We start from the raw sequence: 20,509 nt of genomic DNA on the forward strand, positions 1-20,509 counted from the left end.
CACGGAAATTTGCACGATCCGGCGAACTTTTCGCGATCGTGACTCCGCATATTTCGGTATGTTCATTTTTTTGCCTTTCTCTTTAAGCTTGACCTACCTGCAAGTTGCAAAGTAAGAAAGTTATGTCATATTCACCGCTGATAAATATTTTCCTCGCAGCTTTAACTTACGATCTAAATAAATGTTATATGTAACGGTACATAAATAAAATCGATAATTCGCAGTTCTTACTAGATAAATAAATATTAAATACTGTGTGATATTGAAGCCACCAATATTTAAGATAAAATATTTAAATAAAAAATAATGCAGACTTTAAATTGATATTCTCAACCTATTTTTTCCCTTTTATTCAGCGCTGTCAAAAACTTTTCCTAACGGTTTTTTCCTTTTAAGCTTAATTTGAAGACCGCCCTTGCCGTCGTGTTTCTTAATTGATCTATGAATAAATTAATCTTGTTTCGTTGTCAGTCTAATCTTGATTTACGCTCTGAAAAATATTGTATAATTTAAATTAATGAAACTAATCTAATATATTTATCCTTACTGTGCAACCCCAAATGTAAATTGACAAAAATAAATGGTACAAATGAATAAATCAACCCGTGCGTGAAAATGCTTCATATATGTGATAAATAGTTCACAAATGGGGAAAATTTATTATAAATAAAATTACATTTTAATAATCTTATCAGTTTTCTGCATAAAACATTATAACAGTACACAACTATATAATGTAAGAATACAAATGTCTTATCAAAATTTCATCTATCCCTTCCGTATAAATTGATACATTGATAAATATATTAATAATTTTCTTAGACTACTTTTTTAATTTTTAGATTATTTTGAGACGTCAATATTGTATGAAACCTTTTTGCATTTTGCTTTCTAATGTGTCATTAAGAGCGGTACGCTAATTCTGCATCAAGCTCGCTTCATCTGCATCTCTATTCGTAGGGGCCGACATCGCGTTACGATAACAGCGGATTCGCGTTTAGCATGCTGCGGCGTTTCAATTCTCTGCAGGTACGCGGGTTTAATTCACAAAGCTCGCAGATTCCGGGATTTAACTTTGGACGAGCCCCCGCACCTCCCCCATACTCGAGTTCGATGTTACCCCGGGCGTAAACTCGCGATACCCGAAACGCGCATAAAACGCGGACACTATATGAATGCAGGATCTAAAACGCGTGAATTTACGCTGATACCTCCACGTGAACGATCGTGTGTAGGAAGCGCGAACACTTTGATAATCGTAAACGACTGATAGCATAACAACTGACATAACAAAATATTAATTGAATAAAATAAAATCGCAGAAATCATATATCAAAATTTACATGTAATTTCAAATCAATTTACAGAGATAACAGAAGTTATCATAATAAGATGATAAAGAGTTATTGAAGGTATTAAAAAAATAAGCTATGCTTCGTTCTGTTTCCAAATTCTTGAAGGACGTACGGAAAAACGTAAAGATTGATTCGATAAATGCTATCAGTGTGTAAAACTGATAAAGTATATAAGATTTAAACAAAAGCTAGTAGTATAATCAACTTGAGAGAGAGCGAGTCAAAATTAATATGTCTGTCGCATAATTGATCTCGTACAAATTTAACGGCTGACATTAAAAGTCACGACGCGCGAAATTAATTTCATAGGCTGCTTGCGGGATGTGATTAATGAGCTCGTATTAACGATCCAATCTTTGCGAGCGGCGGGCCCGCGAAGTTTCCCGTAGACGTATCGGAAAATTCGAACGGCTACAGCAGATATTGCAGTTGAGAGTTAATTGATCGTTTCAGCACACACGTGCTTAACGGGTAACGAGCAGTGAACTGATGAGGATTCAAAACAATATTAACGACGTACACAGTTTCGACACAAGTAACGCGATATTCTTGTTCAGGTATATTTCCTAATAGAGCGATTTGTTTGAATGTTATCGATGAATTACGTGAAACGGCCATTATTATTTTCGAATATAATTTTTTTTAACAAATAAAACGCAATTGCGTTTAATTTAATTTTCTCTTACAAAACACCCCCAAATTCTCGCCGTTAATCATGTTAATTTATACAGACGATTTAATCGTACCTCACGTCGCGACGAGACTACGACGAGGCTCAATGCTCGTGTTTTTCTTGGTAGAGAAATCTAGAGGATTTATACGTTTACTGTTTTTCTCTCGGTTACCTCTTCGCCCAGTCTGAAAAATATGCAGCGAAAGGTGGAAAGAGAAGGTCCGACAAAAGCGGCAGCGCGTTAAGCTTTCTTTACACACGAAGAAACGGGCCACGATAATGATATAAATATTCATTAACGGTGCTTCTGTCTGAGAAAATCCCGCGGGCGAACACTGAAAACAAACATAAACAAATTGCGGTCTTCTTATCTGCGATATCCCGGTGTTGGCGGGTATCTTTCTTGCAAAAACTACAGATTGTGAATAGTGATGTCATCACAATTCTTGTTGAATACTTTATCAAATCAACGTGATTATATTTATCTTAAATTATTACATTTTCTCTTTACATTTATACAAAAATGTAAATATAAATATTAAAATATTGTTCTGCTAAGATTTAATGCAGTAAAAAAATTAAAAAAGGAATAGAGAATGACATCGAGAAATCTATTGCAAAATTTGTTTCAAAAGTGTGCAAATTAAATTATGGTCTGTACGCATTAGTTTTATATAGTTTAATACAAATTACATTGTACAAATATTAAAGTTTTTATATTAGATTTTATATAAATCAAAGAAAATTAATTTTGTAAAGTAAAAATTAAAATTATCGAGATATGTAGTTCTCAAAGATTACGCAGTTTTATAAGAAATTATATAAAAGATTTTATATTAAAAGTTTAAATCAGAAAAATACTTTCAATATGATAAATGCATATGATTATTTTATATTAAATATTTTTATTGGAATATATTATTTTTAATAATTACTTCTTATAAAAAAATTGTATGTAATGAGCATTTCTTAAAGAGAAATAAATATTAGAAATTTCCTCAATAATCCTTATATTTTAAATTAAATGTTGGAAGATCTGTATTAAATAATTTGTTTTATTAAAAAATATTGGTTTCAAAATAAACTGTTATAATAAAATACATACAAATTGGTATTTATATACTTTGCATATATATTTAATAGATTTGTCACATACGTTCTATATATTTTATATTTCTTATTCTTCTAATTTTTAAAATTAGTTTCAAAAATTCTTTGCTTATAAGACAGGACTCTTAAAAAATAAAAAAAGGTTTCAAATTATATATACATTATCAATTTCTTAAATATATACATTTAAAAAAACAATAAATAAATATTTTTACTTGTTTATGTTGCGCTACTTTATATTTCAATAAGTCTATTAAGTACCTATCCATAAGTTTTAAAGAGCGTATAAAAAATGTTACGACCGACTAAATAGGAAATTCCAATCAATTACCGAAGTAATATAAAAATTACTGTTGTAGATAAATCTCGCAGATGTTTTTAAAAGAGTGTAAAAATTCATAATTGATATTTATCTGATGAATTATTCGTAATCAAGATACTTTTAATTCATGCATTCTGTATCGCAAAAGAAGACCGCAAAAGAAAAATGAAATTATCGAGAAAAAGATTAAAATATTACAAGCCTCTGAAAATCTAATTGTAAAACCACACATTTTTGCTTATTATCAACTCAAAAATAAAAACAAATTACGTTATAAATAATATTAACGATATTAAGCATACATTTATATTGCTTTATTTTATAAAAAGTACTTGCTTATTTTTTTTTTATGGATGAACTTAATCCCGAAGGTCTAGCACGTTTTAGACGTTTATGCTTCTTTATACTTGAGCAGATAATTTGATCGGAGGAAGCTCCAGAGCGAAAGATATCGCGCGTTGGGAAAAAGCAGTGAACCGTAAAGTAAATTTGCAAAAGTCAGATCTCGAAATAAAAGTGATTTAAGAAAAATAATTTCAATTTCAAAGCAAGTTACTATATTTTCGTTAAAAGCTCAATAGTATCATATAAGAAAGTAATAAGAAAAATGCCCCGTGCTCTTTTGGCAATACCAAAACAAGATGTCACCGACAATGAATAACATTTAACAAAGACGATAAGCGAGATAAGACGATAAGGTAGAATGCTTAATACGAAGCACGAAGTACCGTAAATTTATTCCAATCTTGTATTCCGTGTCAGCAAGTTAAAGGCTCCGAGTTTTCGGACGAATCGGAAACGGGGAAATAGCCCTTATCCTAGTCACGTCCGGCTGCTTTTCTTTCCCCATTCTTTCCTAGCCACTGTCGACGCCCGGTGTTTTTCTACGGGGCGCAAAAGAGGTTGTCAAACGTTGCTTACCCTCGTAAAAATCCGTTCTTCCGAACCGTACGTCTTTATCGGATTACATGTGGAAATTGAGCGATTCCGGTGCCAATAACAGCAAGAAACCGTAGCACAGCAAAATTACGAATTTCCACGAAATGTCCATACAACAACGTGTTGCTTCAATTTGAAAGATAATCATAAAACAGAATTTAATATGTACAATCAGAATTGCAAAATCTTAGATTGCCACAATTTGTCTGAATAATCGACCTATCATTCCTTGCGCCATATATATGATGTGTCCCATTTAAAAAATATATAAAATAAATATCTAAAAAAAATCACGCGTTTCAGAAAATGTTTCAAACAAAAGTTGTATCGTCTGTTTAAAATGGAACATAGTAAAATCAATTTTCAAAAAAATTGGTTTTTCAAAGTCATAAAGTCTTTTTTTAAAATAGAATTATATAATTTTTTCATATAATATAATTTGAATGAATATAACTTTTTTAATTATTCTACATAAAATAAGACTAAAGTAAAATTATCGAAAAATCAAGTTTACAAAATATTTTATCACTGCATATAATTTAACATAAAATAAAAATCTCGTAAACTATTAATTTACAAGAATTGAATAAATTCAAATATTTATATGTAGAAAAATTATAGATATTATAAATTATGTAAAAAAATCTAATTCCGTTAAAAAATGGATTATCTTGATAAGAGATAAAATAATTTAAAAAATATTTTTTAAAAATTGATTTAATTTTTAAAATTGATTTTACACTATTATTTGTCCCCCTTCACAGAATATACAGATACAACTTTTGTTAAAAAATTTTTTTTCTAAAACGCATTATTTTCTTTATAGAAATTTAAGCATGTTTTTTTGACGGGACACGCTGTATAACACTAACAACTTTCACAAGTATCTCATAATTTGTTCCTTTTATGATTTCTCTTCTCGTAATATATGCAGATTTTATCTGTCAGTGACTCCTTTCAACGGCCCAATTTGTATAACTTAAGCCTTTAGCACACGATACGATTTTTCATGCTGGATCGCATACGAGACATCTTATTACGTGCCCTGATTGGCTCGAATGATTATATTACCAATCGTAACCCAATCGTACAATAACAAGACGCCTCGTATTTGTGTTAGCATAAAAAAATTGTATCGTGTTGCCGAAAGCTTTACTCAGCTTTAATTCGATCGAGCGAATTATACAAATCCATCGCGCGCCACGCTCTTTTTCTTTCATTGCCATTCAGCGCCGATTGAATTTCTGTTCCTTAGAACCGGGGTATGCACCAGCTGCGCTCTAAAGTAGTTCAATGTTGTACACGAAATGATGAGTTGCTTTCTTCGTTTCACGCAATCGGACTCTACTTTGTTCCTAATGTCTACGTTCATACTTTCATTCGGAGTATAATCAGCGTCCACGATCGAACCGCAGTTCTTCGCGGTGGCGATCGAAGTTGCGCGAATTTCCGATTACTTTTCCGCGCCAGCCGTAATTTCTCGATTACTGCCACGGGGAAGGGAGAGGTACGGGATAGACGCGCACCGTTACTAAATTCGAAGTTTAGCGACGACGAACTTCCACCCGCACCGCATAGTTGCATGCAACCTCGAGGTAATATGGTATAGCCCGCAGAGTAACGGGGCGGTCGGGACAATTTCTTGAGAGACACTTTGACGAGTTAATCCGCGGAATGTCTGAGAGCACCCTCGCGGTGCAATAAATTCTCTAGCTGCGAGGATTTATCGAGACGCGGAAAGTATGAACTCCCTCTCATCGCACTCATTCGCTCGCGCCCGGTACCGTCGAGAATTTCCGCGGAGATTAAGACATTTTAGAGCGTCATTATCTCTAGTCCACGGAGTTGTGGACGCTTTCACGAGGCGTCCGAATTTAATTCTGAAGTTTACGTATGGTATCTTTCGATTTGCAAAGAAGACGGAGAGAGAACTGTTAGAAATCAGGCGTTTTCTTTTATCAATGCCGATTTATCCCTCGCGCGGTATAATATTTAATCCTTGAGTTCCTAAAAAAATATTATACTTTATGCAACCCCTGATAGAAATCTAAAAATATTTGAAGTGATTAAAAGCTCGCAGAAAAAACGTAAAGCGTTTGTAGATCAACAAAACATCATAATATTTGCACATTTTTTGTAAATGTTAAAATAAAAACGCTCCACAAGCTTTCAACATTTTTTGTAATAATGGTATCGCAACCGAGACGATATGCGATATTAAATTGAAAACAAACATAAAACTCGAATCAAAATATCAACACTCGAATTGTTCGGGGAGAAGTAATGAGTCATTCATTCGTCGTACATATCCTGGGGGGGAATCCGAAACGGTCGCTGCGGTCCGGACCGTCGAAACTTCCGCGTCCGGCAGAAGTAGAGTGTTTCCGGTGGGCGAGGGGGAGACAAACTAAGTGATTTCGTATTGCTGCGTGCAACTCCCTCGGGTAGTTTTGACTAGCGATCCTAGAGCGTGCGGAGTTATGTGGCACCGTGTCTCATGGTGCTTACGTATAGATCGAATGAGTCGGCGCGCCGAGCAACAGTAGTGCGCGCTTGATCGGAGGATGATCGGCCCGGGCGTCTTCCATCACCGATTCAATACCGCGGGAAACTTCATTCTACTCCAACGTACCATTTAGCGGTTTACACCCGAGAGTTTACGACCTTATTCTGCGTCTGCCATCACCGAAATCCATGTAACGCAGCCCTTTCTCGTCCCTATCGCCGCTCGACGCCAACAAGATAGTGGCAGCGTTATGGTAAACGTTAAGATGCAAGATATTGGCACGGTTCATAAATAGATTTACCGTCATAAAGATTAATTGTGCCTAATATTCGCGACGGTATATGCGGGTCAGTTGTTTTAGGTGAGGCGAACGTCCGGATAATCCACGGATCGCTCTGCTCAGTTCTGAAGTGGTCGATTTATTATTATGCATGTCTAGTCAAGTGTATAGCCGCATAGCTATACACAATCAAGTTTCGATAACGTAAAAATTATTATTAACGGAAGAATTTCAATTTAGACAGAATAGGATGAATTTAAAAGATTGATTGAAAAGCGTATTTCAGTTATGAAAAGATATTAAGAAGAACGGCATACAAAGTCGTGAGTTAATTCATGAAATAATAAAATGTGTACATAACACTATTGCATTAACGGCAGGTAGGTTTAACAATTCAAACCGGAGTAACGGACTTGAAATAACATTCAGAGTTTGTCTCGATTTCACGTCGATTCGTCGGGACACAGTGGTAGTTTCTTACTAACGCGAAGCCAAGCAAAATAAAGAGCCCCGGAGTTTACTTTTCGTTCAAATTACTCGGCGGAGCTTTACGCGCGCGCGCCGAACAAGTTTCGCGAAGATAAACCCACGGAAATTGTCCGGTAGTTTTTAAAAGTCAAGACGAACGAACTGTCAGAGACAACGAAGTTGACCTAAATACACTCTTCAGGTTTTTAGATTTCATCATGGCGCACCGCGGTCGATCTCTTGTTTTCGATTAATATTAACTTAGCGCTAAATAAAGATTTCCCACGAAGGGCGTCAACCATGAATAATTCATTCTATTCTGCACCATATCGCCGAAATAATTACTCGTTTTAAACTCTCGTCGTTGCATCGTTATTAAACAAATAACAATAGCTTACAAAATTCGGCTTAAATTTTGTACTAACGTCACTTGCGATGTTCAATTTGCGACGCTTAAATTGTATCGTAATTTAATACCACGATAATCTATAAATTAATAATGTACAAAAAATTTCAGGTGTGGCTAACCATCGCTGCGCAACCTGCCGATCATACTGCTTATTTTCCTAGAGGGATAGAAATATGCTTATTTTCCTAGAGAGGGAAATCAATTCCGCTTTAGAGCGCACTCGCTTCGCTCCGAACTTCGAGCCCTTATCTGGTCAGTAATCCCGATGCAGATGAAGTGGAATACATTATGATAATATATATTCTCCCCAATTTTCAGATGCGGGCGAACCGCTCTTCAGGTAGAAACACTCGGACGTTCCCTTCATAAATCAATTCATAAACTTGGACGGTGCGTGCTACATCGGTCGCTAAGTGGAAGAAAACGAACATTTTATAAAAGTGGATTATTCACATCTCACCGAGGCATTAATTATTTTTCCGCGGCAAAGATATTCGTTGAGGCTAATTAATATTTACCGCGCATCTGGAAGTTTTCGCTCCGCCGTGCGATGTCCGCTCAAAATTCGTTTCAAGCCACGCCTCTCGTATGTCGCGTACCTTATTAATTCATTAATAAAACGATATTATCCTGTAAATGTAGAAATATATGTATATATATATATATTGATTTATTTATTGCTCGTATATTCCATAACTAATGTCCTTATTGCAGAATTATGCGCTTATGCGCTATCACGGTACGTACCGTTTGTATTAATTACGGATTTATATCCATCATTCGAAAATGAGTTAATGTGCGCGAGTAAATGAATTAATTTACGCACAGAATTCGCGCGACAAAACACCTTCTGCGATATTCGATCGAACCGTGCTCGTGATACAATCGCACGACACAAATCTGCGGCGTTCGCTGTTCATCCGGTTCGTAAATGGACGGGCCTGGCGTGGCGATTACAGAATTTGCGAGTTAAAGTTTATACACCTGCGGAGAACATGGTATCTGCATGTGCCAGCCCAGGCTGGCTGCGGGTGTCCCAATTCCAGAGTAAACATTTTCGGCCGAACGCACCGGGGCTGCTGCGAACGCTTTCGCTTAATCGGTTATTTTGATATTTACCGGCGCAGTTGAAAATCTGAGCGGATAGTATTTTCCCTCTCCATAGAGATGGAGTAAAAATATTTATATAATGACTTTTATGTCGTCTCCTATATTTTGCGTGCATTACTATAAGCGAAATTTCGTCAGTTTAACTAACAGTTCACCGCGACTGAAGTTTTAACGAATGCTGGAATGCCACTCCGTTAATTGTAGAATGAATGTGATAGAGAATTAATTTTGAAATATTCGTTGGAAAATGTGTTTTAATAGAATAGATCAACTCTAGTTGATCATTTATAGAATCATTTGTTTAGTAGCACGCTGTTGTGCAGTGACGCTAATATGCCATTACCCAACTGCCATTAACAACTGACATTTGTTATTAAGCATTTCTATTTTTGAGCATCTTAAAACTTTTTTAAGATATATTTTAGCAGTAAATTATACTTCCTCATTCTTGTTAAACTTGGGTATTTTTTGTTATTTAACATTTTATTCGGCTATACATATTTCGAGTTTTACAAATTTAAACAATAGAGTGTTATTACATTTGTATACATAACATTTAAAGTATGTTTTATAATTTTGAGTCTAGAATCGATTAAACAACATATTGACAAATGAAAATGTTAAATTAAAATTTAAAATATTGATTATATTATTAACAAAAGTTATTGTACAAAATATAAATAAGAGAGTCTTATACTTTTTCTAATAAAACTAAAATTTCTATAAAGGAACGTTGCAAAATAAAACAATAAGGAGTAGCTACAATCCGTGGACGAGCATAATGATAGTGTTCAAATTAACAGAACAACGTGCTATGCAATTTATCTTAGTAATTCTCGTGCAATAAATGTTATACATTTACATAGATGTACGAGTCCCCCTCCCCACGAATGGAACGGCATTCCAACGGAAAAATGTAATTATTCCTAATATCTATGCGTGCCACCATTAATATAAATTCCACGCCTCGTGCGAACCGCAACAGAGTATCCTCTGTGAAATAAAGATAAATGATTGTTGGCATGCGATATACTCCCAGTATTGGAAAAATCATTAAGAGCTGAAGAAACATGTTGCGTTTGTGCTCCGTTGATTCGAACATTGTCCTACGAAATGCATTGTACAATCGAATACGAGTCAACCAAAAGAAAAGAGATCCTCTATTTAAAAGAGTAAAAGATAAATAACGAAAAAAATGAAAGTAACCTTGCTCAGAAAAGTTATTTATTAATATAATTAGAGAATTTGTTAGATTCCCATTAATCGATTGAAGACACTTTTAAAAAATGCAAATAACAAAAAATGCAGATTACATGTTACAAAGAGATGGAAAGCTCATGAGAAGCTCATGTGAACACTTTATTCTTTTACGATAAGAATATAACATTTGAAAATAAACTGTTCAACTTGAAGCCAATCTTTCCTCGAAACGAAAACGTTGCAGCATCAAGAGACAACAATTGCCTGTTCTAATCGAAGTGTGGGTCAAATAATATTAACAGAATTGAATTATTAGACGTGTGAAACTGGCACGAAGGACAGCGCTGCTGGTGATCTCCTCAGAACGGAAGGACCATCAGTCATGATCCGTCACTAACGACTAATGCCGGCAATTTGCGTCGACGCCAAGGGACGCAATCGGGAGAGAGAGAGAGAGCGATGCAGGCACGTCATTCGACGTGATTTATATGACGTGTCCCGTTATAATACCGGCAGCCTATAATGCAACGCTATAGGACCGGAAGCGCGGGAAGTGCCAGGAGGTGCACCACGTGGTAATCAACATGAGCTACTGGCCGATGATCCCTAACCACTAATGGATCGTGTCAGGAGGAGATGCAATATCGATTATTCCGATGAACATAGCCGATAATATAACATAGAGGACAATTTAATCGCAAAACAAGACATCTCGTATAATATGAATTATCGTGGCTTGAACCATTTATGACTAAATATCAAAAATAGCACTCGTAAAAGCATTCGTAAAAGCGAAAAGAGGAAAGATCTACGGAAAAAGATGACCGATCTCGATTTATTTTCATAGATTAATGGCAAAGGTCTTACGAGAGAGCTATAGCTTTAATGCGCCACCGATATGCGCCATATTTTAGCGTTAGTTAAAGTGAAGATATAATCGCCTTTTAATCGCAGACTTCATAAACGTGATGACTGGGACACGTAATATTGCAAAACACGACGTGTCGAAGGGAGGGGCAAAATGAAGACGGCGATGAAGCCGGGATTTCGACGGCTTGGAATAACTCGAGATAGGATGTTTTCCCGTGGGAAACGGTGCCTGCAACTCAAGTCCTGAATTTCGAGGCGGCGATCGAAGCCCTAACTCGCTTCGCGGAAAACAGATCTGGGAATGTCGCATGCAGATAAGCACTCTGGGATATTGTACTTTTCATTATTAAAGATGAAATTATATTACTGTCCGCGAATAATAAATAATAAGTGTCTTACCGGATGATACCGTAAGTTTTTCATCAAGGAAAAGAGAAACACATATGAAACTCGAAAGTCGTCGATAATTTAATACGACCGTCAGAAACTGGATAACCGATCGTTTGAAAAATATCGAGAGAGAGAGAGAGAGAGAGAGAGAGAGAGAGAGAGAGAGAGAGAGAGAGAGAGAGAGAGAGAGAGAGAGAGAGAGAGAGAGAGAGAGAGAGAGAGATAGAGAGAGATATAGACGAGAGGTCTAAGCTCGAGAGATCTATAAGCTCGCGTCTCTGCTCTCCTCTCTCTCTCGCTCGCTCTCTCTTCTCTCTCGCTCTCTCTCTCTCCTCTCTCCTCTCTCTCTCTTCTCTCTCCTCTCTCTCTCTCTCTCTCTCGTCTCGCGCTCTCTCTCTCTCTCTTCCTCTCTCTCTCTCTCCTTCTCGCTCGCTCTCTCTCTCTCCTCTCTCTCTCCTCTTCTCTCTGCTCTCTCTCGAGAGAGAGAGACCAGAATGATAAATTCAAAATTCAGTTGCAAGTCTCAAATGATGCAGCATACAATATTACGGACGTAGGAGCGTCTTTTATGCAGCCGTCGTAAAAAAAAGAAGTTGTGCCGGTTCGACAGTATCTCTGTCATCGCTCGTGCATCGCAAGCGACCTAGCTGGAAATATCTACCGCTTTTTACGGTGGTTATATAAAAAAAACGGATTTTTTTCCCCGGATACATCTGTATATATATCTCTATATATATGCAACGCGCGTACTAATCCAAAGGAAATGAATACTGGAGACCGATATCCTGCTGCGTATTGATGAACACCCGCGGAATTCGCCGAGCCGCGTGGGGATTCGCTCTTCGTGCCATGAATCTCCCTATTCACGGAGGGCAGTCATTTTCCCCGTTGGCGCGAGATTTTTCCCCGTGTGGCGGGGAAAGCAAACAGTTCTCCGCGACGGAAATATGATTCCCGCGACGTCTCGTAAAAACGACTTGGCTTCATTTCGCTGGATTATGCGGCACCCCTTTCGTCTGATTTACCGTCAAGGCCAAGGGGAGGTACAGCACGGCGGAGTCGACCCGACAAAAAAAAAAAAGACAGCAGGGGAAGGGTAGAACAGAGTTGATGAGAAGACAAAAAGAGAAGGGGGGAAAAGGAGAGAGAGAGAAAGGTAATCGACGGCAGACGGCGACTTCCGGAAGATTACACGAGCCGGAGGTTGCAGTTTACTCCATTTGGCAAGCTCGATATTCACCGCCGAGCCGCCTTCTCAACTCGTCTTCCCCCAGCCACCCCCCGCCTCTCACCCTGACGGTCGACGAATGAAATACGCCCCCGCCTGAATTTCAAACGACGCTGCAAATCGAATCAGGCCCGCTATGAATCTTCCGACGAGGCCGAGGAGAACGAAACCGGTGAAGTTTTGAGAAGAAGGCGCGATGGGTGTGTTTGCACATTCGGAAGACAAGGGTGATTTAAAAGGCCGGTGCTACCGACTAATCAACTCTGCTGAATAAATAATGTCCTAAAATAGCGGTATTTAGTAGAGATAACGTGGGGATAATCGTCACACCCCGACAAAATCTGAATTTAGAACACAAGATTATCTTACAAGACTATTTTTAACGCGCAGGCCCTCTAGTCGAGATATGTCAATGCGTACAAATATATTTCGTCAAAATTGTACAACTTATTCAACGTTTAATATCACTTTCAATTCGCCGAATAATGGATCAATCGAAATATTAACGAAGACACAGATTTCCATCCAGTTAATGAGATAAAGGAATAACAAAATACGACATGATAGTTAATTAGCTCGATTCGCAGATATATACGACAATCAGCAAATATTTTGCGCTACATTTATACATACATGCCCTAAAAGAATACTTGTATATGTATATGTTGTATAGTATATACGTGCAAAGGTCACGTGTATTACTGTTATGGAATTTAATTTTCATATCGTGGAATAATTATTTTAAGCTACCAGACTACTAGAATTTAACATCCACAACAAGAAATGCGCTCAAGATATCTTCTAAAATTCAATATCATTATCATTGTAATCCACCCGAAATTGTGTGCAGCATTTGATTTCTTTCATCATAGTATCACATCGCTCACAACGAGGATAAAATTATACGTAATCATATATCGTAAAAATAATAATTATTATTATCGCCAAAAATTATAAATAAAAAATCTATTGTCTTCAACAATACATTCTTTTTAAAAAATTTTTAAGCGTTTTTTCATACAAAATTTAAATCTTTCTCTTTCATTTTCTTAAAATTATTAAATTATTTATTTTTATTGTATTCAATTCCTCAACAGCATGATGTTTGAAAAAATCATCACATTCGAGAAGAAATATAAAAAGAATAACATAATATAAAGTGCAAATTACATAACGAAATCATTATTTATGTTTTTCTTTCCTCGTCCCACTTAAAAATTTTACAAAGACATGTTCTAATATAATTAATAGTATGTTATCTAATCGCTTAGAATCATTGCTGGCAAACTCTCGAGAGACGCAACTGGATTAGTTTCACGGTAAATTGGATGAGACCGCTCTTGGATGGGACGGAAGCGAGCAAGTGAGTAGAAGGAAACAGAGATGACACAATTTCCTACACGCGTTTCAAATCGATTCTCAGGAACACCAGGAAATTCGCGCAGACCGAACACTTCCGGATCTGTAGCGTCTTGAGGGTCTGCGTATAATAATCGCCAAAGTTAACCGATCAAACGATGATTAAAGTACGACGTGTCGTGAACGCAATCATTGCCCGTAAATTAGATTCTCGCACTACCGGGAACGGCAAGAGGGATCGTTAGCGCTAATGACTCAGGGGCAAATAATTATCCGTTACGTGTCTTCTTGCGCGTGTAATTTACGAGGAGACATCGCGCAACGATATGAAACTGCAATTATGTCATGATAAACTTCGACGTACGCGCTAAGATAGCCGTCGTGCTACCTTATAAAACGTTATATTTGTAACAGCTCATCTCGATTTGGTCAGCTATCATTGTCAATGTCTAAGTTCTATTCCGGTAAAATATTTGTGAACAATTTGTATCATAAGTTAAGCTGAACATATATGTGTTGCTAGAATTATCACAAATACTCAGCACGACACTTTTTGTTCGAGTTTAATATTAAAAGTGTAGGAAAAAAGGAAATCATTAAAAATTTTTTTGTTATTACGTTTTTTGTTATTACATAATGGTAGAACTCTAGCAATATTATCTGGAACTGATATTAAACATAAAAATATTTATTGTTTTCTTGTACTTTAAAGGGAAGGTGTTGTGCTAACTTCGCGAAGTTAGGGCATTTTTTATTTTTTCATATAAGAATTGCAAAACTCTTTTTTATTTTTATAAAGAACTCGAGAACTATGGAAAGTGCTAAGTATAATAAATAGTTTTTTAATTAAAAATGTATTCCCTTTTCACATTTAATTTCCTAATATGAGATTATTTCATATTAAAAGAATCTACTATCCCATTACGGTACATTTTTTTAAATGAAATATTTCGAGTCTGAAAAAACCATCATAACAAATAAAATACACATTTAAGCCGTTAATACATTTTAGTGATAAAACTTGAATTTACTATATAAAAATACGTAAAACTTTTAAATGAAAAGTTACTATTCAAGACAATATAAGCTTTTAAAAAAGTGTTTTATAATAGATATCTTTATCCTATACATATTATTATATGGTATTTCTAACATTTGATGATAAACTCGATCATCGGAATACCGTGACAGTATCATTATAAGTATTTGTACACTTTAATAATCAAAAATATTATTTTCAAATTATTAAAAATTCTGGCTCTACTTTTATTAAAATTCTGTAATTTTTAACAGATTAAAAAAAATATATTGTCGTTTATCAAAGAAACTTTCAAAAATACTAAACTTCATGCAGCGTTTAATTTATCTTGCGCGAGTTAGCATTTCAAAGAATTTATAATTCTACATGAAATAGTATTTTTAAAAGCAAAAATATCAAGTATAATTATATATAATAGAAACGAGCAAACATTGTTACAAGTATATCAAAATGCAAAAGATATGGATTTCATACTGTATTCTAACTTCATTCGCTGTAAAGTAGTTCTCCCGTGTTATTTTGTTGCTGTTTGTGCATTGTAGTAAAAGTTTAAACAATAAATAATAATTAAATACTTCTTAAACAATTTATATCATTTGAGAAAGGCAAATTTATATGTATCTATATGAAGTGAAATGCGCTATTCAAGAATTCTGTTTGTTCTAGAATAGTTCTGTACTTATTCCCGCATTCTAGCAAGTTTCAAGAAATAGTAATAAAATATTTCTCAAAATTTAAGTAAACTTTGTATTTTTGTTTAATACACTTTGAAGGCTAACTAAAACTATTAAACTAAATAAAATTATTAAAAGTAAAATCTTTGAATATTTAACAAATTCCCTCGAAATAATACGCCAGCTTCGCACACATACATCGATGATGTATACGACAGCTGATCAATTTGCAGCAACGCAATGCGGGAACAGTTAATCGTGTCATCTGTATAACTAATGGGACAAATGCCTTCGATGAGACATTATCGTTCACGTTTAATCATATGCAAATGCGCTCTACTTTCGCGACGAGAGAAAAATTTAATCTGCCACGTTAATATCAACCAAACAATCCTTGACATAAAATTCTGATCAAATTTGTATTAAAAGAAGTATACAAATATCGATATAAGCAACGCCCTTGCTTATCAATTTTGATATTAATATTGAAGTTAGCAGTTAACTGACATACTTTATCAGTCGAATGAAACGTGTAAATTAAAGGGGACGTGAACGTACACGTGACGATTGCAATTCTTCTCTCGGTCGCGACTACTCGCTAACGATCTCCTTGTGCCGGCTACTTTTTGCCACTAACTTTCTACTTACGTGTCTCGTGTCGGCCGCGAGAAGAGGAGTGTGTGCCTGCAACAACCGAGCGTTCAGGGAATTAGAAGAGAGGTCGCGTGACTTTTTGCTCTTTGCTATAGCTTGGGGCTTCATGCTTTCGGTAAGGCCATTCACATTTTGTCGGATTCCAAAAAAATGACCAAAAAATATCGCGGTATCGTTTCATCAAGAATATCGTTCAAGCAAACCTTCTATACAACAAGTTCTACATTCGAATAAAATTCACATCAAAGATTTGCATTCAGAAACGGATTCCTTGATGAATTTTAACGCATGGTGTATCGTAATTATGAAATTATTTAACAAGGATGATTATGAAATTTTCGTGGATTAAACTTCACGGACGCGGACAAATCGTTATTATTCACCACGCGTATAGCTCTCACTTTAACTAGATTATAACAGAAGTTTAATCTATGGCTTTGCTAACAAGCTATAAAGATACAAATTGTTTCCAAATTCATCACGGTATACGCTCGTGCAATTTAAGGCAAACGCTTTATATTTTTATTTAAAAAAAATATATATATATAACAAACTAAATTAACCTATACATATTATTATTATTATTATTATTATTATTATACATAAGCGTGAATGTTTACACAATTGACAAATCTAACTTTTTTTATAACGATTAAGTTATAATTAAGGCAAATTAAAATATGTCGAAAATGCTTATAATTTCGCACATGGACAGAAACTTTTGGCCAACTTTTTGGAAGTTATTACAGTGCAGCTTTGTGGTTTTAAAGGAGTTATTTCTGGAGAGTTGTGCTCGCATGCGGTACAACACTTATATTTGAGCAGATTCATGCAAACTTAAATAATAATAAAAAATACATAAATAAAAACGTTTCCGACCTACAGCGCAGCGGCGTCGTTTATGTTGATTCGGCTGAACGATTAAAGCTCGCAGGCATTTCAGATGCCTCCTTCGTAATGCAAATTCGCTCCTTTTGCATACCGCGCGCTTATTAAACGCAGTGAGCTCATTAAAAGCGGAAGTTGACAACGGTGCGTGCGAGCACGAAATTCTCCGCTTCGCATAATTATCGCGCCCACGATAATTGAACTTTACGCCGCAATGTAACGATGAATTTCACCGCGTCGTCGCGTCGTCGTCGCCGCGATAACGTTGCAAAATAAATGTTGCGCTTTAAAAACGTTGGAAACGTTCGATGTTGCTTGTTAAAATATTACGTTCCACGTAATATCCAAATCGAATGTTAAAAACACTGCAATTAATGTTTACCATCACGTCACTTCGCGTGCGTTTATTATTTGCAAGTGCGTGCAAGTAAAATCGATGTTATTTCAATGTTACTGTAATTAAAATACCTGTTTGGCACACTCTGCCGTGAGCAAGTGAAAAAGGAAGAGGGGGTAAAAAGGAAAGGGGCGTGAATATAATTTTCATTCGATTAAATTCAAGGAGAGAAAGACGTCCTCTTTTTTCCAACGCAATTCCAAAAACGGAAATTTATACGGAGATTTCCCGATCGTTTTCACGTGTACAAGAGCATCCCCGGTGAATCCGTGCTGCAGAGCTGATGAAACTCAACGGAGATTACGACGGGGATGGAAATGCGAGGCGTGTGAACGTAAGAAACGCAACGGAGAAAACATTTTTTTTTCCGTTACTCAATTAATATGCAGCTCTAGAGAAGGTTATATTCGTCGGTGTTTCAGGTAACAAAGTTAAGTATCGGCACTTGTAATTTTATTCATTAATTCGTCATTAAGCAAGACATGTTGTCACTTGTGATATGTCGAGTGTTATAATCTACATGTAACAGATATAGCTGTGTAATTTTGATCTACGTATAGATAAAATAACTTTAAAAACTAGTTTGCCGAGTTATATATACTACATTCAATATCATAAATGAATTTACATTCTAGTCGTACGTTCTAGTACGAGCAAAGTACGAAATTCAATACATTAGAAAGAATGTTTTGTTCTTATGAATCAAAACGTACTCGACAAAATTATTCAGTTAGTATATTTTTTAAAATTCATATTATTTCATTTTATCTTTTGTTTTTTTATGAGTAATATTGTTTTTATAACAAAATATTTGTTTATACTAGTTAAAAAATTTTGTTGGATACATTTTGATTCATAAAAACAAAACACTTTTCTTAGTGTAGTCTTATTAAAATTTTCTCTCAAAAAAAATCATCGATCGTAAGAAAAGATGACAATAAATTAAAATAAGAATGTTGTTAAAATTATAATCAGAAGGATTAAAAGATATCGCATGGCTGTTCTCGCGACTTTCTCGCATTGCAATAATCCATTGACCCAATTATGGTTTCCGGGCATCTCCGAGAGAAACACAATTCGGGATTATTAATCGACGCGGATCGTTAATAGTTAACGACGTGTTGTCTTTCCCGAAATTCTTACCGGTGATGGCAGCCCTTAATTTCCCAGAGTCGAGCGCGGAAGTGGCCGGATGTACTGCCAAATTGAATTTCATATTTAGTTGCGCATCGTGAGTCGGACCGCTTCCGGCCGTTGCTCCGACGTTCCCTGGTAATTAATTGCCATTCACCCTCCTACAGTGTATCCAACGAAAAAAAAAAGTTTGCCCCTTTGCGAGCAAAATCAGCGTCCTAATTTCCCTTTCTTGTCATCGCTCTCAATAGCCCGATACGATGATACCCTCACTCGGTTTTCGTGCGAAATCGAAAGGAGAAGCACGTTAATGAAGATGAATCGTCGCGATTAGCTCTATCGCCGAAAACTTTTTCTCGATTAATAAACGCGGCGCGACCGGTGCAATCTCTTTAATTTGGTTCAGCAAGCTTTGCTGAAGGATTAATAACGAATTCGCTGAATTCTAAATATGACGGTATAAATGGGTTATGATAAATAATTGGGAGACTTATAATTAGAGATGTACGATTTTGCGATCTATCATTGGCACAGCAATTTTTCTTTCTTGAATTACAACGCGATATATAATTGGATTTTCACTACGAAATCGCAAATGCAGCTTAAAATCAAACTTGTAATCGAGCATCTGTTTAAATATTTATAAAGGCAGATTGCAAAACAAGAATTGTCTTTATCTTACGTGAGTTAAATGCTATAAATGTACATTCAGTTCAAAATTATTAAATGCTTATTTTGAACACTAGATCTTAATTGATTTGTGTAAAACAATTCTTCTTAATTATTTCATGGACATTTTATAGAGCGTGATTTAAGAACGTATATAAATTTAAAATTGTTATAATGTAATATGCACAAATTTTTATTTATCACAAGATGAGGGAAATACGTATCATTTTTTTATATTTCATATTTCATAATTTAATAATTTTAATTATTTTTTATTCGATTCGAAAAATGCGTTAAAAGTACTTTGACAGATCAATTTAATTGTCCGAAGTAAAATATCTTCTGTATGCGAGATATCATTCTGTCTATTGTTTATAGCCAAAGCTTGAGCTCGACATCGTAAAACATTTCCGTGCGATGAAATAAACTTTCTCCGCAAAAAAAGAAAAGTAAAGGGAGAAAATAGACGGAATTGGGACGTAGTGAAATAAAACGCGGCTTTTCCTTTATCATAGGACGACGAAAAAGAGAGCGTTTGGTTTCTCCAGCCGTTTCTTCGTTTTGTTTCACGTACAGCGATGCTATCGTGTTCTGGGGCTGAAGCATCGGATTCTCTTTTTTTTTTTTTTTTACGGAAAAATAGGGAAAATTGAATTTTCGCCGGCGTGTAACGCGAGAGACCGAGAGGGAAACGGGCGCAGGAAGACAAAGTGACAAGCGGCCAGAGACGCATCGAACGCCGGAAATGCTCGTGGACGTATTACGCCGCGATTTCCGACGGTGTGATATCGATCGGCGATATCATTCTGCACGCGTTCCCGAAACACATTTGCGT

General features: G+C 35.7%; 1 protein-coding gene and 1 long non-coding RNA gene across 12 annotated transcripts in view; one reads left to right on the forward strand and one right to left on the reverse strand.

The window, feature by feature from the left end:
• The window catches only part of LOC105834480 (disks large 1 tumor suppressor protein), a 401,711-nt gene that overhangs the window by 95,373 nt on the left and 285,829 nt on the right, over nt 1-20,509 (reverse strand). For 10 of the 11 annotated variants that reach the window (XM_036283261.1, XM_036283260.1, XM_036283262.1 and 7 more), the window contains one exon: nt 16,581-16,616. The exons of the other annotated variant lie outside the window; for it this stretch is intronic. In XM_036283261.1, the coding sequence (XP_036139154.1) occupies nt 16,581-16,616 (36 nt within the window). The remainder of the gene's footprint in view (nt 1-16,580; nt 16,617-20,509) is intronic. 11 annotated transcript variants of the gene reach the window in all.
• LOC118644551 lies at nt 5,049-8,724 on the forward strand. Its single transcript, XR_004962321.1, has 2 exons — nt 5,049-8,314; nt 8,381-8,724. It is a non-coding gene; the product is annotated as an uncharacterized LOC118644551 (long non-coding RNA).

This window comes from Monomorium pharaonis, chromosome 2, assembly GCF_013373865.1.
Source record: "Monomorium pharaonis isolate MP-MQ-018 chromosome 2, ASM1337386v2, whole genome shotgun sequence".
In the NCBI taxonomy this organism is placed as follows: Eukaryota; Metazoa; Arthropoda; class Insecta; order Hymenoptera; family Formicidae; genus Monomorium; species Monomorium pharaonis.